Here is a 16695-nt window from a genome sequence, read left to right on the forward strand (position 1 = left end):
TAAAACATGCGTTATTAGAGCCAAAATCTCTGGTACAAGAAAGCTGCTTTCTGCTTGGAAAGACAAGAGGTTCTGCAGTGAGGAAACAGCCATTCGCTTCCCCTATTCCTAAATGACAGTTGATGCGTGTGTTCTTACCGTTGTGTGTTAACAAGAGTAGGTCCTGACTGTGGCAGTGTCCAGCCTCTGTATAGACTGACTTCCTGTGTGTCCATGTTGGCAAAATCACATGCAAAGACATGCCATTAGTCACAGCATCATAAACAAAGGAGCCAAGCCATTCAAGAAAACTTTCGAGTCTGTGAAGAGTCAGGGCTGATTCTGCTTGAGCAGTGACAAGAGCACACAAACACACATGCACACACTTCTGGCACTCCATCTTCTGCTCACCGTCCATCGGGCTCCTCTTTGGCTGTGTGGAGGGAGATGCCGTGCTGCTACTTGTCACTCGAAAGGTTGCGGGCAGGGTATCTGACACACCCAAGGACATTCCCCTCATGTCTTTGGGCCTGAACTTCTTTCTCCATGAGGGAGCTCGGCGGAAGTTCTTATCGTCATCCTAGAAGACAGGCGGTAGAGAGAGAGAGAAGGGTGGAAGGATTGAGACAGGTGTGACTATAAGAGGAAGTTCGTTTCACACATAATTTCTCACTTAGTTTGTGTCACAGTGTTGGCAAGTGTGCTGTGTCTTTCCATGTTTGTCACCTCTTCCATTCTCCTGTCTGTGCCAATAGCCAGCAGACTGTTGTATTCACGCTCAAGAGTTGCTCTGGCCTGGAAAAGGGAGACAAGAAGAATTCAAATGATCCATTTAACACAATAAAGATCAAGCCCTTTAACATGAGATAACCACTGGGCCAACACAGTCCCGACTCTTAGCCTGCATTAGTCTGCATGTGCTCAAGATGACAATGCTAACACATATGTAAGTTGTTGGAACATTTCAGTCAAAAGCACAAATGTTAAACCTTGTGGTGACGCTAGACATCAGGTGTGCGTATGCAAGCGTACCTGTGTGTTTTGTGTGGGGATCTGCAGCAGCAGGGCCAGGGTGTTGTGATCAAAGTTTTCATCCAAGGCCAGCAGTGCTCCATGGACTCCACTCTCATAAAGGTTGCCACTGTACTCTTTTAGCCCGATGGCTTGAACCCAGCTGATCACACGCTCATTACTCCACACCAGCACGTCTGAAATAACACAACATGGAGAGAACTCAAGCTTCAGTGTAATTTAAAGAGACACGCGGGTGGGCAGGTACTGGTATCTGGCTGTACTAATGAACAGTAGAGTTACCCTTGAGCTCCAGCTGAGACTCTTCCCTCCTCCTCTCCAGCTCCTTCCTGTCATAGTTGAGCCTTCTCAGACACATCACTCCACACTGAAAACTGTTCCTGTTTTAAAGACACGCTTGCAGTTGTTTACTGTTTATTTAGCTGATGTACATTGTCTTTCACATTAGTATTTCCCATTTGTCAGCGGTTCTTGGACAACAAAAGAAGCTGTACTGCACACAGGATTAAGCTTTGGATACACATACAACAGTTGTTAAATTGGATAAAGTCTGTGTTGGCTTTGGTCTCTTCAGGCCATTCACTGAGAAAAAAAAAGATTACCGGTACATAAATCCTGCCCTGGACTTGTGTTTTACCTGTGGAAGCTGTCTACCATTTTGAGCTGTCCCCTAAGGTCCTTCTTGGTGAGGTGGTCGAGCATGCGGGCGTCCACCAGGGACTCCATGAAGTAGGATCGGTACTGTGGCAAACCCAGGCTGGGCAGCCACTCATTACCAATCCACTCGTGGTTCATGTCTCCATACGCCAGCGTCTACGAGCAGAGGAGAGAGGGCTCTGTGAGCGTGTGTTCAACAGTGCTGTTTATATGGATAAAGGTAATTATTTCTTCACAATATTGAAATAATTAACAATAGCTAGCAAACACACAAGCTAACAGCCACCTTCCACGCTGACCTGCTGAATACTTTACAGCAGTCAACCAAGGTCCACCTATGTTTTGCGGCAATCTTACACATCTTAATGGGTCTGTTTGATTGTTAAAAGGCAGACACAATGAAAAAATTTGTCTGTATTAGTGTATATGTAGACAGTTCTAGCATCAACTGTTAACGTGCAATAAGCATTACAATAAAAACAAAGTATTTTGTCTGTACAAGTGCTAAATTAGAATATTCAACTTCCAATGAATTCACCATTTTCAAGTACATGACCATCACATATATTCTTCAGTTTATTTTTACTTGTACACCATCTTTTCTGGTAGATGTAAGAGAAGCCCAGATATGAAGGAATGTGGCCTTAGTCCTACTGTTTAGACACAAGTGAATAAAATGCCATATCATATTGAAGGCAGACCATGTTCTAGTGAATCTACAATCTTTACTAACTTTATTCACGTTTAATCATTTTTTAAGGGCTTTAATATAGAAGTCACTTCCTTTGATATCATCCTCACAGCTGTTTGTGAACTCTTCTGTCACTGTGGTTTTCACACAGGAAACCAAACTCACTGCATACTAACCACAAGTGACTAAATCTGTGATGACAAACCAGTCACCACAGGTTTCCTTCTAAAACCTCATGCCTGCACTTCAGCTAGATAACCACTAGATGAAACCATCGAGCTGTTACTGAAAAGAAAAGCAACAGACTTAAAGATGTGAACTGTACTACAAAATACATCACACTGAGCAGAAACAATGGAATCTGATTTATGATTAACAAATAACACTTTAGTGTACTGGGTTTTCAGCATTTGTAGTATCTCCAGTTGTTATTATGTAAAAGCTAATCCCTTTGTCAATTTGGTCTCTGGCCGCCTCTGCAGATGGTTTAGATGACAGGATCTTCTGTCTAAGATCTGCCTGAACCTAGACTCCTAGTTCAAAATGTGATTTGTATTCAGGAGTATTTGGGTTAAACCATACTGGAAACCTTAAATTATACAATTAATGTAGCGGGGTTATTTCCAGAGGATGGTTTGGACTTTCTGCTGGAATACATTACTTCTGATTGCACTTAGTATTTAATGGGAATCCAGGTTCAAATGATCCTTGTGTACAAATAAACCAATACAATAATGTAAAACTATACAATTTAACTCTTATTGTGAATGAACCCTTAATGAAAAGTCAACTGTAAATAAATACAAGCAGAAAACTGTGACAGATATTTAAAACCAATGAACACTGGTGTTGTGGATATAATTAAATTTATTATAGGTTGGGTTTTTTGGTAAATGTGTGCAAACCTGGGCCCAGCTACCCTCGTCATCCTCCTGGTGTTAGCATGGTTAAAGTGAACATGGTGAGAAGAAAAGACAGGCGAGGGGTTAGTGAGGAAACCAGTTAACATAAGAAGCCACACAAAGCAATAGTAAGGCATCAAACAGGAAATAAACAATATCAAGCACAGATTGTAGGAGTGGATGATGAATTAAAATGGAAGTCTGCTATTATGGATTCTACTATGTAATTTTTAAATAGCAAATGTGTTTTTGTATCTTGGCATATACTAATCTGTATCTAAAAATCCACCGCATGAATAGGAGCAGCATGATGTAAAACTAAACAGTGTTGACACACAAACAACTAACTAATGTAAAGGCACACACACACACTATGTAAAATGAGATTTATTAATACCAACTAGGAGGAAAGAAAAATAACCTAGCAAAAAGAACATGACCCTGTTCCAAGGTGCCTTGTGAGAAACTGATTTTTATATTAATATTTTAGATTATACTGGAGTGAAAGACTGCGATGGCATGTGAAACAACAGTATAAGCAAACAATTACTGAGGTCAAAGGAAACTTGGAACGAGTCTCGACAGTCACCACAAATACAGAAAAGGCATCAGTGTCCAGCCAAGGCAGGGTACACTAACCGTGGGAGGTGTGGCTGCCAAACTTTCCATTTCTTCATGTGTGACCCAAACATTTCCTGTGATCTGATCATGTGACACCCCCCAATCATAAGTGACAGAATTGTGGAAGCAGAGAGGCGTGAGGAAGCAGGTTGGAGAGAAGATCAAGAAATGTTTGTTCATTAACTGTGATCATTGTTAGCAAAAGAATGAAGATAAAATCAGATGCAGGATGATCCCATCATTAGTACATGTTATGTAGTTAAGGTGTTAATATAATAAAAGTGTCATGTTTAAACAGGTGACAAAAATGTGTAGACACAGAGCTCGAAGGCATCACCAAGTCTTTGGAAAGGCAGAATTGGTCGACACAGAGCTCAAAGGCATCACCAAGTCTTTGGAAAGGCAACGTGTCTCAGTATTATCTGTACTAATGTGACAAACAGTGATGTGTGTGTGTTTTTGACAACACAGTAACCCAACAGGTGAGTACCGTTCTTGAAGTGGGTGGGGCAGAAGGGCTGGTGAGGGACATGATTTCCTGGATGGCCAAGCGAAGCTTCAGACGATGCAATGGGTTGCTGATTCCTATCTCCCTCTGGATCTCTGTGTCTGAGAGCGCTGACATAATGGCTCCGCTCTTCACGTTGGCACGGCATGCAGCCACATACCAGGCTGGCATGCCCACCCACAGCTGGCCAGATGGGGGCACATGAGTGACAATTATGAGCTGTTAAAATGAAAAGCAAAAAAGCTAACAGACATGTTCCTGTTTTGAATGGATTTCAGATCAGTTGTGTACCTCCAGCCAAACCACAACTGTTGGTCCGTCCCACTGGGCAAATGGAAGGCCCTGCCTGCGAGCTTCTTCCAGTAATTCATGCCTGAGAAAACAAAATATACATTCAAGCCAATATACGAATTCATATGGCCCAAAACCCCAGTAAATACACAACCTGTTGTAAACTCCCAATATGCACTCAATCAGTCACATGTAAACAAGCCCAAAGACATTAACTGACATGCACACTCAAAACAGAGAGCAGGAGCTTGAGAGAAAACAAGGAAATGAACACCCAGACTCAAAATAAGAACCCACTCACCTGAAAACCTCTGAAAGAGCATCAGCAGTCAATCGTATTAACAAAACACTAGTTTAAAAAGAGCCCAGATGTTCATAAACGTCCTCAGTATTTTTCACGCCCTGACCACCCAGGATCAACCAAGTGGGGCTGGGAGATGGCTGGGTGTCACAGTCCGGACTCCAGGACTGAGAACTTTATTAGTCAGTTACGTTTTCATCAAGAACCAGTGCTTTGAGAGTCTACTCAATATGGATGCATGCCTCTACAACTTTAGGGGATAATACATGCGCAGAGGGAAGTACTTAGGGCAGAGAAACTGTTGCAATGGCTTCCTAAATATTCACATTCATTTCATGCACATTGTAAGCTTGTCATAAAGTAACAGTGTCATTAGAGGATAATCCTTAAAGGTTCTGGGGCTTCTTCTCATTCAGGTTGTCTGAAAGCACAGCAACATCTATTAACTGATGCTGTAACAGGAAGTAAGTAGTTGTATTTGACCACTAGATCAGGCAGTGTGATGCAGCACAAACAAGCCCATCCTCTGTTTGGCACATCTGCCATTATTAAAGATGAACAGATGCTCCAAACCATGTTCTTAGGCACAAACGTCATTATGGGGACGTTATCAACTACACAGTGTTTGTGCTGAAATGTATTATATGATCCCCCCCACCACCCCACACACTTATGGAAAGGAACAGACGAAAAACAACTATTTGCTTGAATTCTTCCATTAATTATCTTTCCTGTAGTTGTACTGGATAACTTCGTGCTCCAGCAGGAAAACTTCAAGAGGAAAATTTGTCATGGGCTAAAAAATCAGCACACACACATTCCTGTTAGTTAAGCTCCTCTGTCAAAGGCAGGGTAAAGAGCAGCATGGAAAAGCCATCAGACATTCGGAGGGACAGCCAGGGTCCTCAGAGTTACTGGTGAGGTCAAAGTGAAGCCAAGTGTGGGAAGAAGATAAGGCAAAGAAAAAGCAATATGAACCAACTTACCCTGTCTTTGGACTAGACATGGAATGAGAAGGGGGTGATAAAAAGAAGAGGGATGTTGGCAAAACAGTACAGAGAAAGAAATGAATTGATGCTAATTTGAGAGCTACGTGGAAGCAAAACAACATTTGTGATGTTTGTAATATGTCTGCATGAAACTAAAAACAAAGGGAAAAACTTTAAAAAGTGGTGGAGATGACTCCAATGGAAATAACTGGGTGTGTAATGGAAGGAAGATGTGCTGATAGGAGTGAGCATGAGCCAGGCGGCAGGGAGTGAGCGAGCCAGGCCTGGGCTGCAGCATGAGCACCAAGCCCACAATAAGACCCATCGACTGTTATACTACTAACACTCTACTCCAGTTTAGGTATTCTGTAGTTATCTCATCATGTTCAAACATTTTTCTCACTTTACATCAACTGTGTAGACAGCAGAGGGCAGGGGAATTTTTAGAAAGGCACCTACTTCTTCTGCAGCTTCCTGTTCTTCTCTGAGGGGCCTCCAAGGGTGCCCATTCCTACGCCATCCTTAGGAGAGCTCTCTGCCTCCGAAGTGCCACCTAGGAACATAAATACAATGGTCCTGCTCAGACAAGACCAGAAGCTCAGCAACACAGATAGCATGGAGGGGTATGACTTTTACATAAACATGTGCTATAGTGGAATAAAAACCGTCTCTCACCTTGGTTGGGCGAGTCCTTGCCAGGAACGCTGGGTCGGCCCTTTTCCTTCTTTCCAAAGAGGCGTCCAATGGAAGACTTGATACTCTTCTTCTTGGCCGCTTTGTTGAGGGAGTCCTGGCTGCTGTTACTGCTGCTGGGGTTACTACCTTGGCCATCATGCAGACCAGCCAGGCTATTGATCCAAAGGCCAAGTGATTAGATAGAGAGAGTACAGAAAGATGAATGGTGAGCACAAACACACCAAACAAGTGGGGGGAAAATACAGCATGCTTTCCAGGTGACAGGTACAGGACATACCCACGAATGTCCCTAATGTCCTCATGGCTGGCAGTGAGCCCTGCATCTCTGTTTAGGCGCATGGAGCGTGGAGTGGTGGGTGGTGACGTCTCACATTGGATGGTGGCTTTGTCATCCTGAGCAGACTGCATAACAGCAGGAGAGATTTGTTAGCGAGACGGATCACTGCAGACTTCACTCTGCATAGCCCACGACATATTAAGATGAAGGCATTCGCCGGTTAATCGTGACTTTTATTTGAATGATCAAGTATCAATTCTGAAAATGTCAAGACTGATCCTTGCATATGCACCTTTTCTCAGTAAACAAGTAATCTGTGCCAAGTGTCATATGTATGCAGTGGTTACTTGCTGTACGCGGTTCACTACAGCCTGCATAAAAACATTATTAGAAATGGAAAAATAACACAATAGCTGCATATATTGGACACACTGAGTCACAACATTTTCATAAACTAAGAACACACACAGTCTATGTGGTACAGCTGCAGTTTACAGGGTTGATGTGGCTCAGGATGGTTCGCTGATTCTGGCCATCCTGTAGCCAGTTTAAAGACCATCTTTATGATATAGAGAGCAAGACTGAGAAAAGACTGCACCCTGATCTGAACTCTGAGCCGTGTTTGCGTTTGTTAATTAAGCCTACTATGTGCACGTAATATACTTTTATAATGGAGGAAACAACAGTGTTGCTCACTTGTTGAATGAACAGTACAAGAAATTTAAGTTCCCAGGATCAATTCTGCAAAGTGCTTCACACAAAATTGGTATTAACCGGTTTAACTGAATTATCAAGAAATAGATTAAGAAGATCAGTTTTCATATGCAGCCAATATATTAGAACTAGATAACTGACTGTAAATGCAGCAGGGATATAAACTACAGATGTACTATCACTTTCGCAAAGGCAAAAAAGATGCAGAAACACTGACACGACACGACCCCCCCCCCCTTTGGGACCGAAAAGTTTGGGGGCTGTTTTGTCTATATTAGAACTAGATAACTGACTGTAAATGCAGCAGGGATATAAACTACAGATGTACTATCACTTTCGCAAAGGCAAAAAAGATGCAGAAACACTGACACGACACGCCCCCCCCCCCCTTTGGTACTGAACAGTTGTGGTCCTGTATTGCAGATTTATAGTCAGTGGTGTATTGTGGGATGGGATGGAGAAACTAAAACTGAACACAGTGGACTATACTTGTGGGTCTGTGTTTGGGAGATGAAGAGAGTAAATGTGATAGACAGGTAGCTGACAGAGCCTAGAAGAGCAGGTCTCTAGATTACCTTCCTGCGGTGCTTGCGCAGGTCACTAGGCTGAAGCATGGCAAAAAAGGAGAGAGGAGAAAAGCAGTTAGTGAGACGCACAACAGGCCAGCAGTGGAACCAGGCCATGCACAAACACACACGAGCAGGAGATCAGAACAAGATAAACATTTACCCATTTCCACTGGCACACACCCTAACACAAACGCACACAAAACAGCAGAAATCCAGAGAAACTGTCAGTTTAACTGAGTAGTGAAGACATGCAGTAGTGCAGAAGCACCCGAGTGGAAGATGCTGCAAAACCTGCACACTGGAGGTCGAGGCAGCGTGGATGGGTGCAGCCTAGCGCACAGAAATGAAGGACAACAGAGGGAGAAGTACAGACTTGATATATTTGGAATCTGTTCAAACTGATTATTAAAATAAATGTAATCAAATCAAGTAGGGCAAATCTGATTAACATCAGAGTTCTTAAACGACAGGGTGACAGTGAAATGAGCAGTTAACTCATATCAATGCAAGCATTCTGGGTGGTAATGGTTTGTGTGATATAAACTTGGCAAAGGGCAGTGACTCCTGAATTTATGAACCAGCGCTGTTCTAGTCATATTTTCCACTGTGCACCTAAAAAGGTGGGATGGATTTTTCCGTGCATTTCTCACGGGCCTGGCATTAGCAGAGCAAATAAACCATCAGCATGCCACATTTCTTTGGGAGTTTCTCCTGCCCCCAGGACAAAAATACCAAATCACTCATTTCCTTTTTGGGCTGACAAGGTGAGGCCAGGGAAGGAAGAGATTAGTGAGCTATAAATGGAAAACAGGAACAGGAAATTGAGGGAGTGAGCAAAAAAATAAATTTAATGACCCAAAATGTTCCTTTTCTTCCAGTATCATCTTCTTTGGGAATTGGGACATTTTGACTAGTTTCACATAGCTAACAATCCTTTGTGGCAAACTAACCACAGCACTCCTTGTATGCCTGTAATGTTTAACAGTTCAGTAAACTTGATGAGCTGTTGAAGTCCTGATATTTGCTACAACACCTCTACAACTGTTGAATTAGACAGTAATGGCCCTGCCATCAACGCCAATAGACAAGTTCAATTTTAATCATAACTTCCATAAACATGAAGATAAAAGGAAAATGGTGGTGACTGCTGAGCCTTTTTTCTCAGAAATCTTGCAAGCACTACAAAAGGCAAATCATTTCTGAAAATGAGGTAATTATTGCAATCACAAATTCCTAAATGGACCGACTGACAATATGAGCGCCACCATCAACAGTAAAACCTAATGGCATTATACAGTAGTGCCCTGAGTTCCAACCTGGCTCACTGTTATGAATTTAAACACAGTTTTGTGCAATAAAGTGTAGCTGCAGGGGAGATGTTAAAAAAAAGAAAACCTCTTAGCTGGACCTAACAGAGACATGACTCATCTAATGGGGCATTCACACATACTGAGGCAAGTCACTGTCAATGGTAACCAGGCACTGCAGCTCAGTACACCCCGAGACAGAGACAAAAGGAGCCCTATGACGTGAGAGCCTAGAGTGGGGAAACCTCTGGAGTGAATCTACACATACAGAGGCAGGATCCTTTATCTATGTTCCTAAGATGAAGGTAAATGTGCTCAGTTTATCTCTCTGATTTGATAAAATAGGTCATAGTGTGCAGCAGGTTCAGAGAATTCATTACCAAACACAGAATAACATACTAGTGACAGCCTCTTACTCAGACCAGTGATTCACAAAGATAATCAGCCTGGAGCAGCAGTGGCACGCAGGTGAGAAGGAGGAGTTCACAGGTGCAGAAAGGGTGTGTGCTCTCCAGTTTCTAAAGCAAAACAACAACATTTTTGTTCTGCTAGTATCTGCCATAAAAGGGAAGTCTGGTCGCTAGCTGAAAGGTGTGTCCCTTTCAACCCTTTGTTCACATATTCACATGTATCTATGGACACAATATGGACACAACACCAAGACTCTGAACATCTACTGGCCTGCGGTTTGGTTTTTTGGGCATTACTCCACTGACAAGAGCTTAAATGTGACCATGACCTAGGTCTAATGTCATCTTTTATCCTACAGTCTTCTACAAATTAATAATCTGTTCTGTGAAGGACTTAGCTCATTTTATAATACAGTTTATTCCAGATAAACATATAACTCTTTTAAACACTCACTAGCCAGGCGTACGTGTAAAAACTACCTGTACCTCACTGGAGAACTGACACCATTTCACAGTGCTGCCAAAGCACTAAGGCTGAACAGTCTTCTGTTTACTCATCATTCCCTTTGTGATCTAAAGCCACTGAAAGACCCTCTATAAACAATTACACTGCTGGTGGAAAAGTTCCGGCATTTAACACACAACAGGGAGGATGAGTAGAAAAGTATCTGTGTGTATCTGAAGATGTCATAAGAGTGCAGAGGAAGCGGCAGACTGCACCCACCCAGAGAGGGAAGGAAGGGAGCTGTGGAGAAATCTGAAAGTACCTGGAGGTATGGTGCATAGTTATAGGCTTGAGGGGGAGGACTGAAGCCAGTTGCACCATAAGGGAGATAAGTTACAGTCTGCTGGGAGAGGGAGCTCTGGATGATGCAGGGATCATAGCAATATTGCTATGGGGCAGTTACATATTGGCATGGTTACACACACTCATACATACACACAAAATATTAGTACACAAATCAAAACAATAAGAAGCACAAAAAAGGGAAAAATCAAAATAGAAACAGAGTTAAAGTGTACACAGACAAATATATACTCTTATACTTGCACTACAAGAAGGTGATAAAGCAAAACGCTAAGATGAAACTATTTCGACTGAGACTTATTGGCCTATAGCAGTATAAGCGTTTCATACGCATTTTAAAACAGCAGTTAAATGTGCTCCTGGGAGACATAAAAGCAAAAAAGTGATACCAAGGTCATGACACCCATTCGGTCCAGCTCTCTGTTGGGGCTGCGGGGAATGCGTCTGGGGGTGGAGTGACCGGAGCCTGGGGGAGAACCACCCAGCGAAGAGCCAGCACACAGTGAAGGAGGGATGGAGCTAAGAGAGCGGAAACGTCCTCCCAGGCTGTCGCCGCTGCCCACCCGGCACTCGATCTCTTCTGCCCGGATAGCAGTGCTCTCCTTCTCCTCCTGGATCATTCTACAGGTAAAGAGGAGGGAGAGGAGGTAAAGTTGCAATTAGACGAGTGTTGAAAAAACACACAACACCTTATGATGACAATACCTTGGGGTACATGAAGCAACAACATTTTACTTTGGTTTGGTGGATGTACTGGCTATGTAGCTGCTGGTACCTAATTTCATTGTTGATAGCGTCCAGCTGCTCCTGCAGCATTAAGGCGAGGGTCTGTGCATCAGCCTGGCCACCAGGGGACAGCAAGTCCACCGAGCTGAAAATCGTCTCTCGATCCTCCTCCAGATCTGAGGCGTCCATGTCACTCTCAAAGGCATGGGCCACGTTTGCCAGCACGTTGGCCTGCTGCATGCGCTCCCACTCCTGCTCATTCAAAGTCTGCACCTGGATTAGTGCACAAGGGTATAAAAGGATGAATGAAAAGACAATGGACAGAGAAATAAAGGTACTGAGAAAAGCAGATATTGAAAGCAAAAAAGGGTTTTTTAAGAAATAAAAAGATAAAAAGCTAGAAAGCTGGAGGCGGCACATGAGTAACAGAAAAATAAATGGTTAGCTGGATTCTCAAGTATTTATCATTAATGCAACACAGACAAGAAACTGCTACTGTTATTTCCACCACACTGACTTACATGTCGCTGATGTCCAGAGAGGAAACAAAGAGAAAGAAATGGAAAAGAATAAAATCATCAGAAAGACTCAAATCTTTGAAACAGACAGAGAGGGAAAAGGGCACAGCATTTAAGTAACAGGAGGAGGACAACATTAAAATAACAAGACCTCTTTGAAAACCATATATTGGTGTTAATTTTTAAGTAGTTCAACACCTAATAGGAATTTCTCAATCATCTCTTCAAAAGTACCCAAACTGGACACACATCATTTGCACTGGAGGTTCTGTGTCTACACAACAGTCTGTTTATGCTGAGCTTTGGCACAGAACAAAAGCTGTGAAGCTACTAGGGACACAAAGATAGTGCCCAGAGTTCCCAGTTAAGTTGAACCAACTGTCTGGTGCAATCCCTAACAAATGAGCTTTAATATAAAGCTCACTGTTCATGTGGCTCTAATGTTATATGACAGTTGTTTGTATGCTCACCTTGGATGGCTCGTCCCGGAGCGCCGCCACTCGTCCCTTTTGGGGTCGTTTCAGCACGAGAGCGCTGCCGTAATGGTCCGAGTTACTGTCTACCACTGAGGAAGTCGACACTGGATACCTGAAATCTGGGGAGCTACCCAGCTGAGGCCGTCTGGAAGAGACACATGAAAACAAATCAGAAAGACTCAGAGGTTAGAGGCTGAAATTATGATCTCTGCCAATTAACCTGCTTACCCATGTAATAAGGAGTTGCTCCTGCTCCTACCCGGCTCGTTCTCTGGCCTCATAGTCTCAATCTGGATCAGGAGCTGCTCCTGTAGAAGAAGAAAAAAAAATTATAGATATCTTTGTCATCTAGTGGAAAAAAGCAAGGCAGCACTGAAGGAAACATCTACCACTGCTAGGCTTAAAGAATAAAAACACACAAAAAGCCCAGATAACCCCCAAAAAACACAGACATGGGAAGAATCAGCTTTACACGCTGAAATGATCCCTCACCTTCTCGTGGTGAGACTCCTCAATCAGTTTCTTGGTGTGCTCCAGTTCTCTTATCAGGTTATTCTGAAGAGAGGGAGAAACAAGCTGACACACTGGCTGAGCTACTGACCATGCTCCATGACATAAAATGTGGTGCCATTACCAAACAGTCATGGGACACACACAGTTGAGAAACATGCTGCTAGATTCCATAATCACCACACCAGTAACCACAGCAGTATTATTCACCTTGTCCTCCAGAGCAGACATCCTCTCTTTGAGGTGGAGCTGGAGTCTCTCGTTGGACTCCGACAAGAGCTTGTCCACGGTCTCAGACAGGCGTTTGTTGTGTTCCTCATTCATCTTCTCTCGCTGCCGTGCCTATACAAACAACAACTGCATTTAATTCAATTCAATTTTATTTATATAGCACCAAATCACAACAAAGTCATCTCAGGACACTTTACAAAGTAAGGTCCAGCCATCACTATAAGCCCTTAAAAAAAAGAAAAAAAGTTTTAAGTCTAATCTTAAAGGTAGAGAAGGTGTCTGCCTCCTGAACTGAGACTGGGAGCTGGTTCCACAGGAGAGGAACTTGATAGCTAAAGGCTCTGCCTCCCAATCTACTTCTGTAAAAAATGATACACATGATAACAAAAGCAAAAGAACCATGAGGAAAAGCTCTTGTGTAATGATAGCAGATTTCTGACCCTGAGCAGTTCCTGGTTCTTCTCCTCCAGCTGGGCCTCCAGCTGTCTCAGTCTCTCTTCCACATTGCCATGACGCTCCTCTGCCTGAGAAATGGGGGACAATGATCAAAATCTTTATCTTTTATGGACTAAGATATCACAGCAGCTCATTATATTCAATCCTCTCAAAGCTAAAGAGAATGTCTCCAGAGCAGAGGTTACGTTAGCCAAATATTTTCCACCTTTAATGGATTTTTTTTTATAACAATGACAGAAAATTCTGAAGGCCATCTGTCAATTTGACAGATAAGAAAAGAGAGAGCAATTTACCCTAACTTACAGTAAGGCCACTAAAAATCCCAATAATTGCTATTTTGTTGGGAAATGAGGTGAAGTAAGAGGAACTGATGTGGTGGATGAAGGACAACTGAGACCATATTCAACGCATCTCGCTACCCAGGAGTTGACAGCATATTGAACAGCCGTCGACTGGAGGACAGGGAGCGCGTCTCTGGCGGGACACAGAGGGGTGCAGCTGTGCCTCTGGTACAGAAGGATCACATGCTGCAAATTCTTCTTGGAGAAATTAGTGTTTCAGGATCAGGGAATCTCACATTTAGAGCAACTTCTAAACACTTCCAATGAGAAATGTTCCCGGACTTCAAAACTTCGGCTGAAGTGGAGCTGGAAAGTCCGGTCTCCAGTGCGGCCGCAGAGTGCAGATTCAGCTTTGAGATCTAAATTAGAACTGACGTGAGAAATTGTCTGTCCAAAGATGAAAAATCACTGTCAGTTACCTCTGTAGCTGGCTAAGTTACAGTAGGTCAGCTTAGTTCAATACAGTTAGCCAAATATTTTAATAGTAATTGCCTAATTTTGTAAAATTGGAGTGTTCTTTTTTGCTCATTTATGCCCAATGGCTGCAGTGTTTTTAGTGGCCTCCACTGTCACTGTGGGGGGAAAAAAGTCATGTGCTCGTATGAAAAGTGGCTGCATATTAACTTGTTCCATACAATAATGATGAAAAAATAAACAAAAATTAAATCCAATTAAAAAGCTATGCCTAAATCATAAAAAATATATAGTTTGGCAATTATAAATTATGATGGAATTTTTGTGACCCCCTCTGTCAAAATGAAAGTGTGACCTCTGCTCTAGAGCTTGGATCTCCCCTGCAGTGTTTCGTTATCCATCCTGGAGAAGGCTCCACCTGAGAAAAGGCCTCAATAAACTTGTTCCTGCTTGTGGTTTTGGTGACAAAGCTCAGGTCCTTCCAAAGGATGGAGTTCCCCATATCAATACCCTGATAAACACTTATCTACAAAATGTGAACTCAGAGTTACAGTACATCAAAGCCAAAAACCATGCATCAGCTGCATTAGGAGAGGACAGCAAAGCAGCAAGGTCCAAAGAAAGATTAGAATAAGCAGCTGCTACTTCCCATAACGCAAGTCTAAAATAATGCATTTCCCTCAAGGTTCCACCAATGACTACAGGTATGTATGTTCATATGAGTGAAGATTACTGGCTCATGAAGCAGTAGTTAATTTAATATTCCATCCACAATTAAGTATGCTGAAATATACTGTACAAGCCCAGTGTATAATATGAAATATGATCAGCCTACTGGCTCCTATTTAAGAGCCAGTAGGCTGGAAAACATTTTTCTGCCAACACAGCCTGTTCCACTGTGTTCGAAGGTCTAATTGGCAGGGTCACCACAAGTTTTTGAGCAAATCAGCTGGCACTTCCTGTTTGTGTTAGACCCCACACCTCAGGGTTTTCTATCTGAGAAAAAAAAGGAGCGGCACCAGCATGAAGCAACATCAGCACACAGAACATAAACATACAGGCGAACAGAGGAGGCCAAGTCAGGGCCAGACCTCATGCTTCATACTGTGAAATTTAGTCTGGCACCACACTCAACCAGGCACGTTGTACGAGATGCAGATTTCTGTTTGAAATTTCTACTATTTTAAGGAAAGCACAGCTGTTTTTTGTTTTTCCTTGAGCTGTTCTAAGAGTGTAAATTCTACCATTAGATTATATTAGTCTGGTTAAGTGCAGAAACAGAGCAAAACTGAGGTTTCCAGTGTCCAGGAGGACATGTGTAGCTCTGTGAGTAAAGCTGATCTACCTTCTTCTGAGTCTTAGTGCCTTTAGAGTCACACTGAACACACTAGGGATTTGACAAGGAGGTGGTGGGGGCAGCATGAAGTCCACACAAAAACAGAACATGGCAGAAAGAAACAAGAGGAGAGAACAGGGTATACATTTAATTTGAGCTTAAGCACAATTAAATGCAGTGGCAGGACAGAGAAAGCAGACAGGTGACGATGGAACAATTTGTCAGTTTCATCTGCAGACCTGAAGACAGAGCAGGTAGACAAAGAGATGACAGACTGTGTTAGAGAAGGAATAATATAGCAAGGGACGTTACATCAGACTGGGAATGAGACAGATGATGAATATCTTTGCTATAAACTCCTCCAAGTGTGACACGGTGGTGAACAGAATGGATGACATATACTGTATGTTGATGTCTTCGAAAAGCATGGAGGCAATATTAAGGCATTTTTTCTCTTTGCCATATTCTATATAACAACTGTATGGCTTAAGGCAAAGAGGAAATTAATCAGGATCATTAAATGTATATGAAGAAGAAAGATTAAATGGGATATGAGACTGAGGAGTTAAAGTGTAGGGACAAAATGGAAGTGTCTCAGATTTTGTTTTCCATTTTTATAACAAGTGTAAAAACTTTTTATTAATAAACAATGTTTAGAGATGCTTGAACATTTTAATGCATTAGAACATAGTTTAGAATACACAGACTATTGCTCTGTACTGTGTGTTGTCTCATAGCTACAATAACTAAACCTGCATGTCACAATTTTCATTTCAGACTGTAATGTAACGTAGGCACTGTTCTCTGGTTTTGTGAAATCTGGATAAGCAAATAAATTCAAATCCAATTCAATTACATTAACAAAAATACACTGAAAGGGTGTTACTTCATGCCAGATCCAATACTAATAAGGTGCTGAGGTGTCTGTATAGGTT

The 16695-nt window shown here is 42.4% G+C and overlaps 1 protein-coding gene across 15 annotated transcripts in view; it reads right to left on the bottom strand.

The window, feature by feature from the left end:
- ppfia1 (PTPRF interacting protein alpha 1) overlaps positions 1-16695 on the bottom strand; it is a 41711-nt gene that overhangs the window by 1667 nt on the left and 23349 nt on the right. The window contains exons 10-33 of one of the 15 annotated variants that reach the window (XM_020602624.1): positions 13654-13737; positions 13193-13324; positions 12965-13027; positions 12701-12780; positions 12467-12617; positions 12000-12005; positions 11528-11751; positions 11142-11373; positions 10712-10789; positions 8234-8263; positions 6945-7069; positions 6647-6819; positions 6431-6524; positions 5969-5980; positions 4682-4763; positions 4373-4573; positions 3901-3963; positions 3265-3291; positions 1649-1824; positions 1294-1391; positions 1012-1187; positions 706-774; positions 391-559; positions 139-203 (exon numbers count right to left, since the gene is read on the bottom strand). In XM_020602624.1, coding sequence (XP_020458280.1) covers positions 148-203; positions 391-559; positions 706-774; positions 1012-1187; positions 1294-1391; positions 1649-1824; positions 3265-3291; positions 3901-3963; positions 4373-4573; positions 4682-4763; positions 5969-5980; positions 6431-6524; positions 6647-6819; positions 6945-7069; positions 8234-8263; positions 10712-10789; positions 11142-11373; positions 11528-11751; positions 12000-12005; positions 12467-12617; positions 12701-12780; positions 12965-13027; positions 13193-13324; positions 13654-13737 — 2601 coding nt within the window. In that variant the 3' untranslated portion in view covers positions 139-147. Of the gene's footprint in view, positions 1-138; positions 204-390; positions 560-705; positions 775-1011; positions 1188-1293; positions 1392-1648; positions 1825-3264; positions 3292-3900; positions 3964-4372; positions 4574-4681; positions 4764-5968; positions 5981-6430; positions 6525-6646; positions 6820-6944; positions 7070-8233; positions 8264-10711; positions 10838-11141; positions 11374-11527; positions 11752-11999; positions 12006-12466; positions 12618-12700; positions 12781-12964; positions 13028-13192; positions 13325-13653; positions 13738-16695 lie in introns of all 15 variants that reach the window. The other 14 variants (XM_020602623.1, XM_020602618.1, XM_020602621.1 and 11 more) reach the window with 14 other exon arrangements.

This window comes from Monopterus albus, unplaced genomic scaffold (assembly GCF_001952655.1).
Source record: "Monopterus albus unplaced genomic scaffold, M_albus_1.0 scaffold57.1, whole genome shotgun sequence".
Lineage (NCBI taxonomy): Eukaryota > Metazoa > Chordata > Actinopteri > Synbranchiformes > Synbranchidae > Monopterus > Monopterus albus.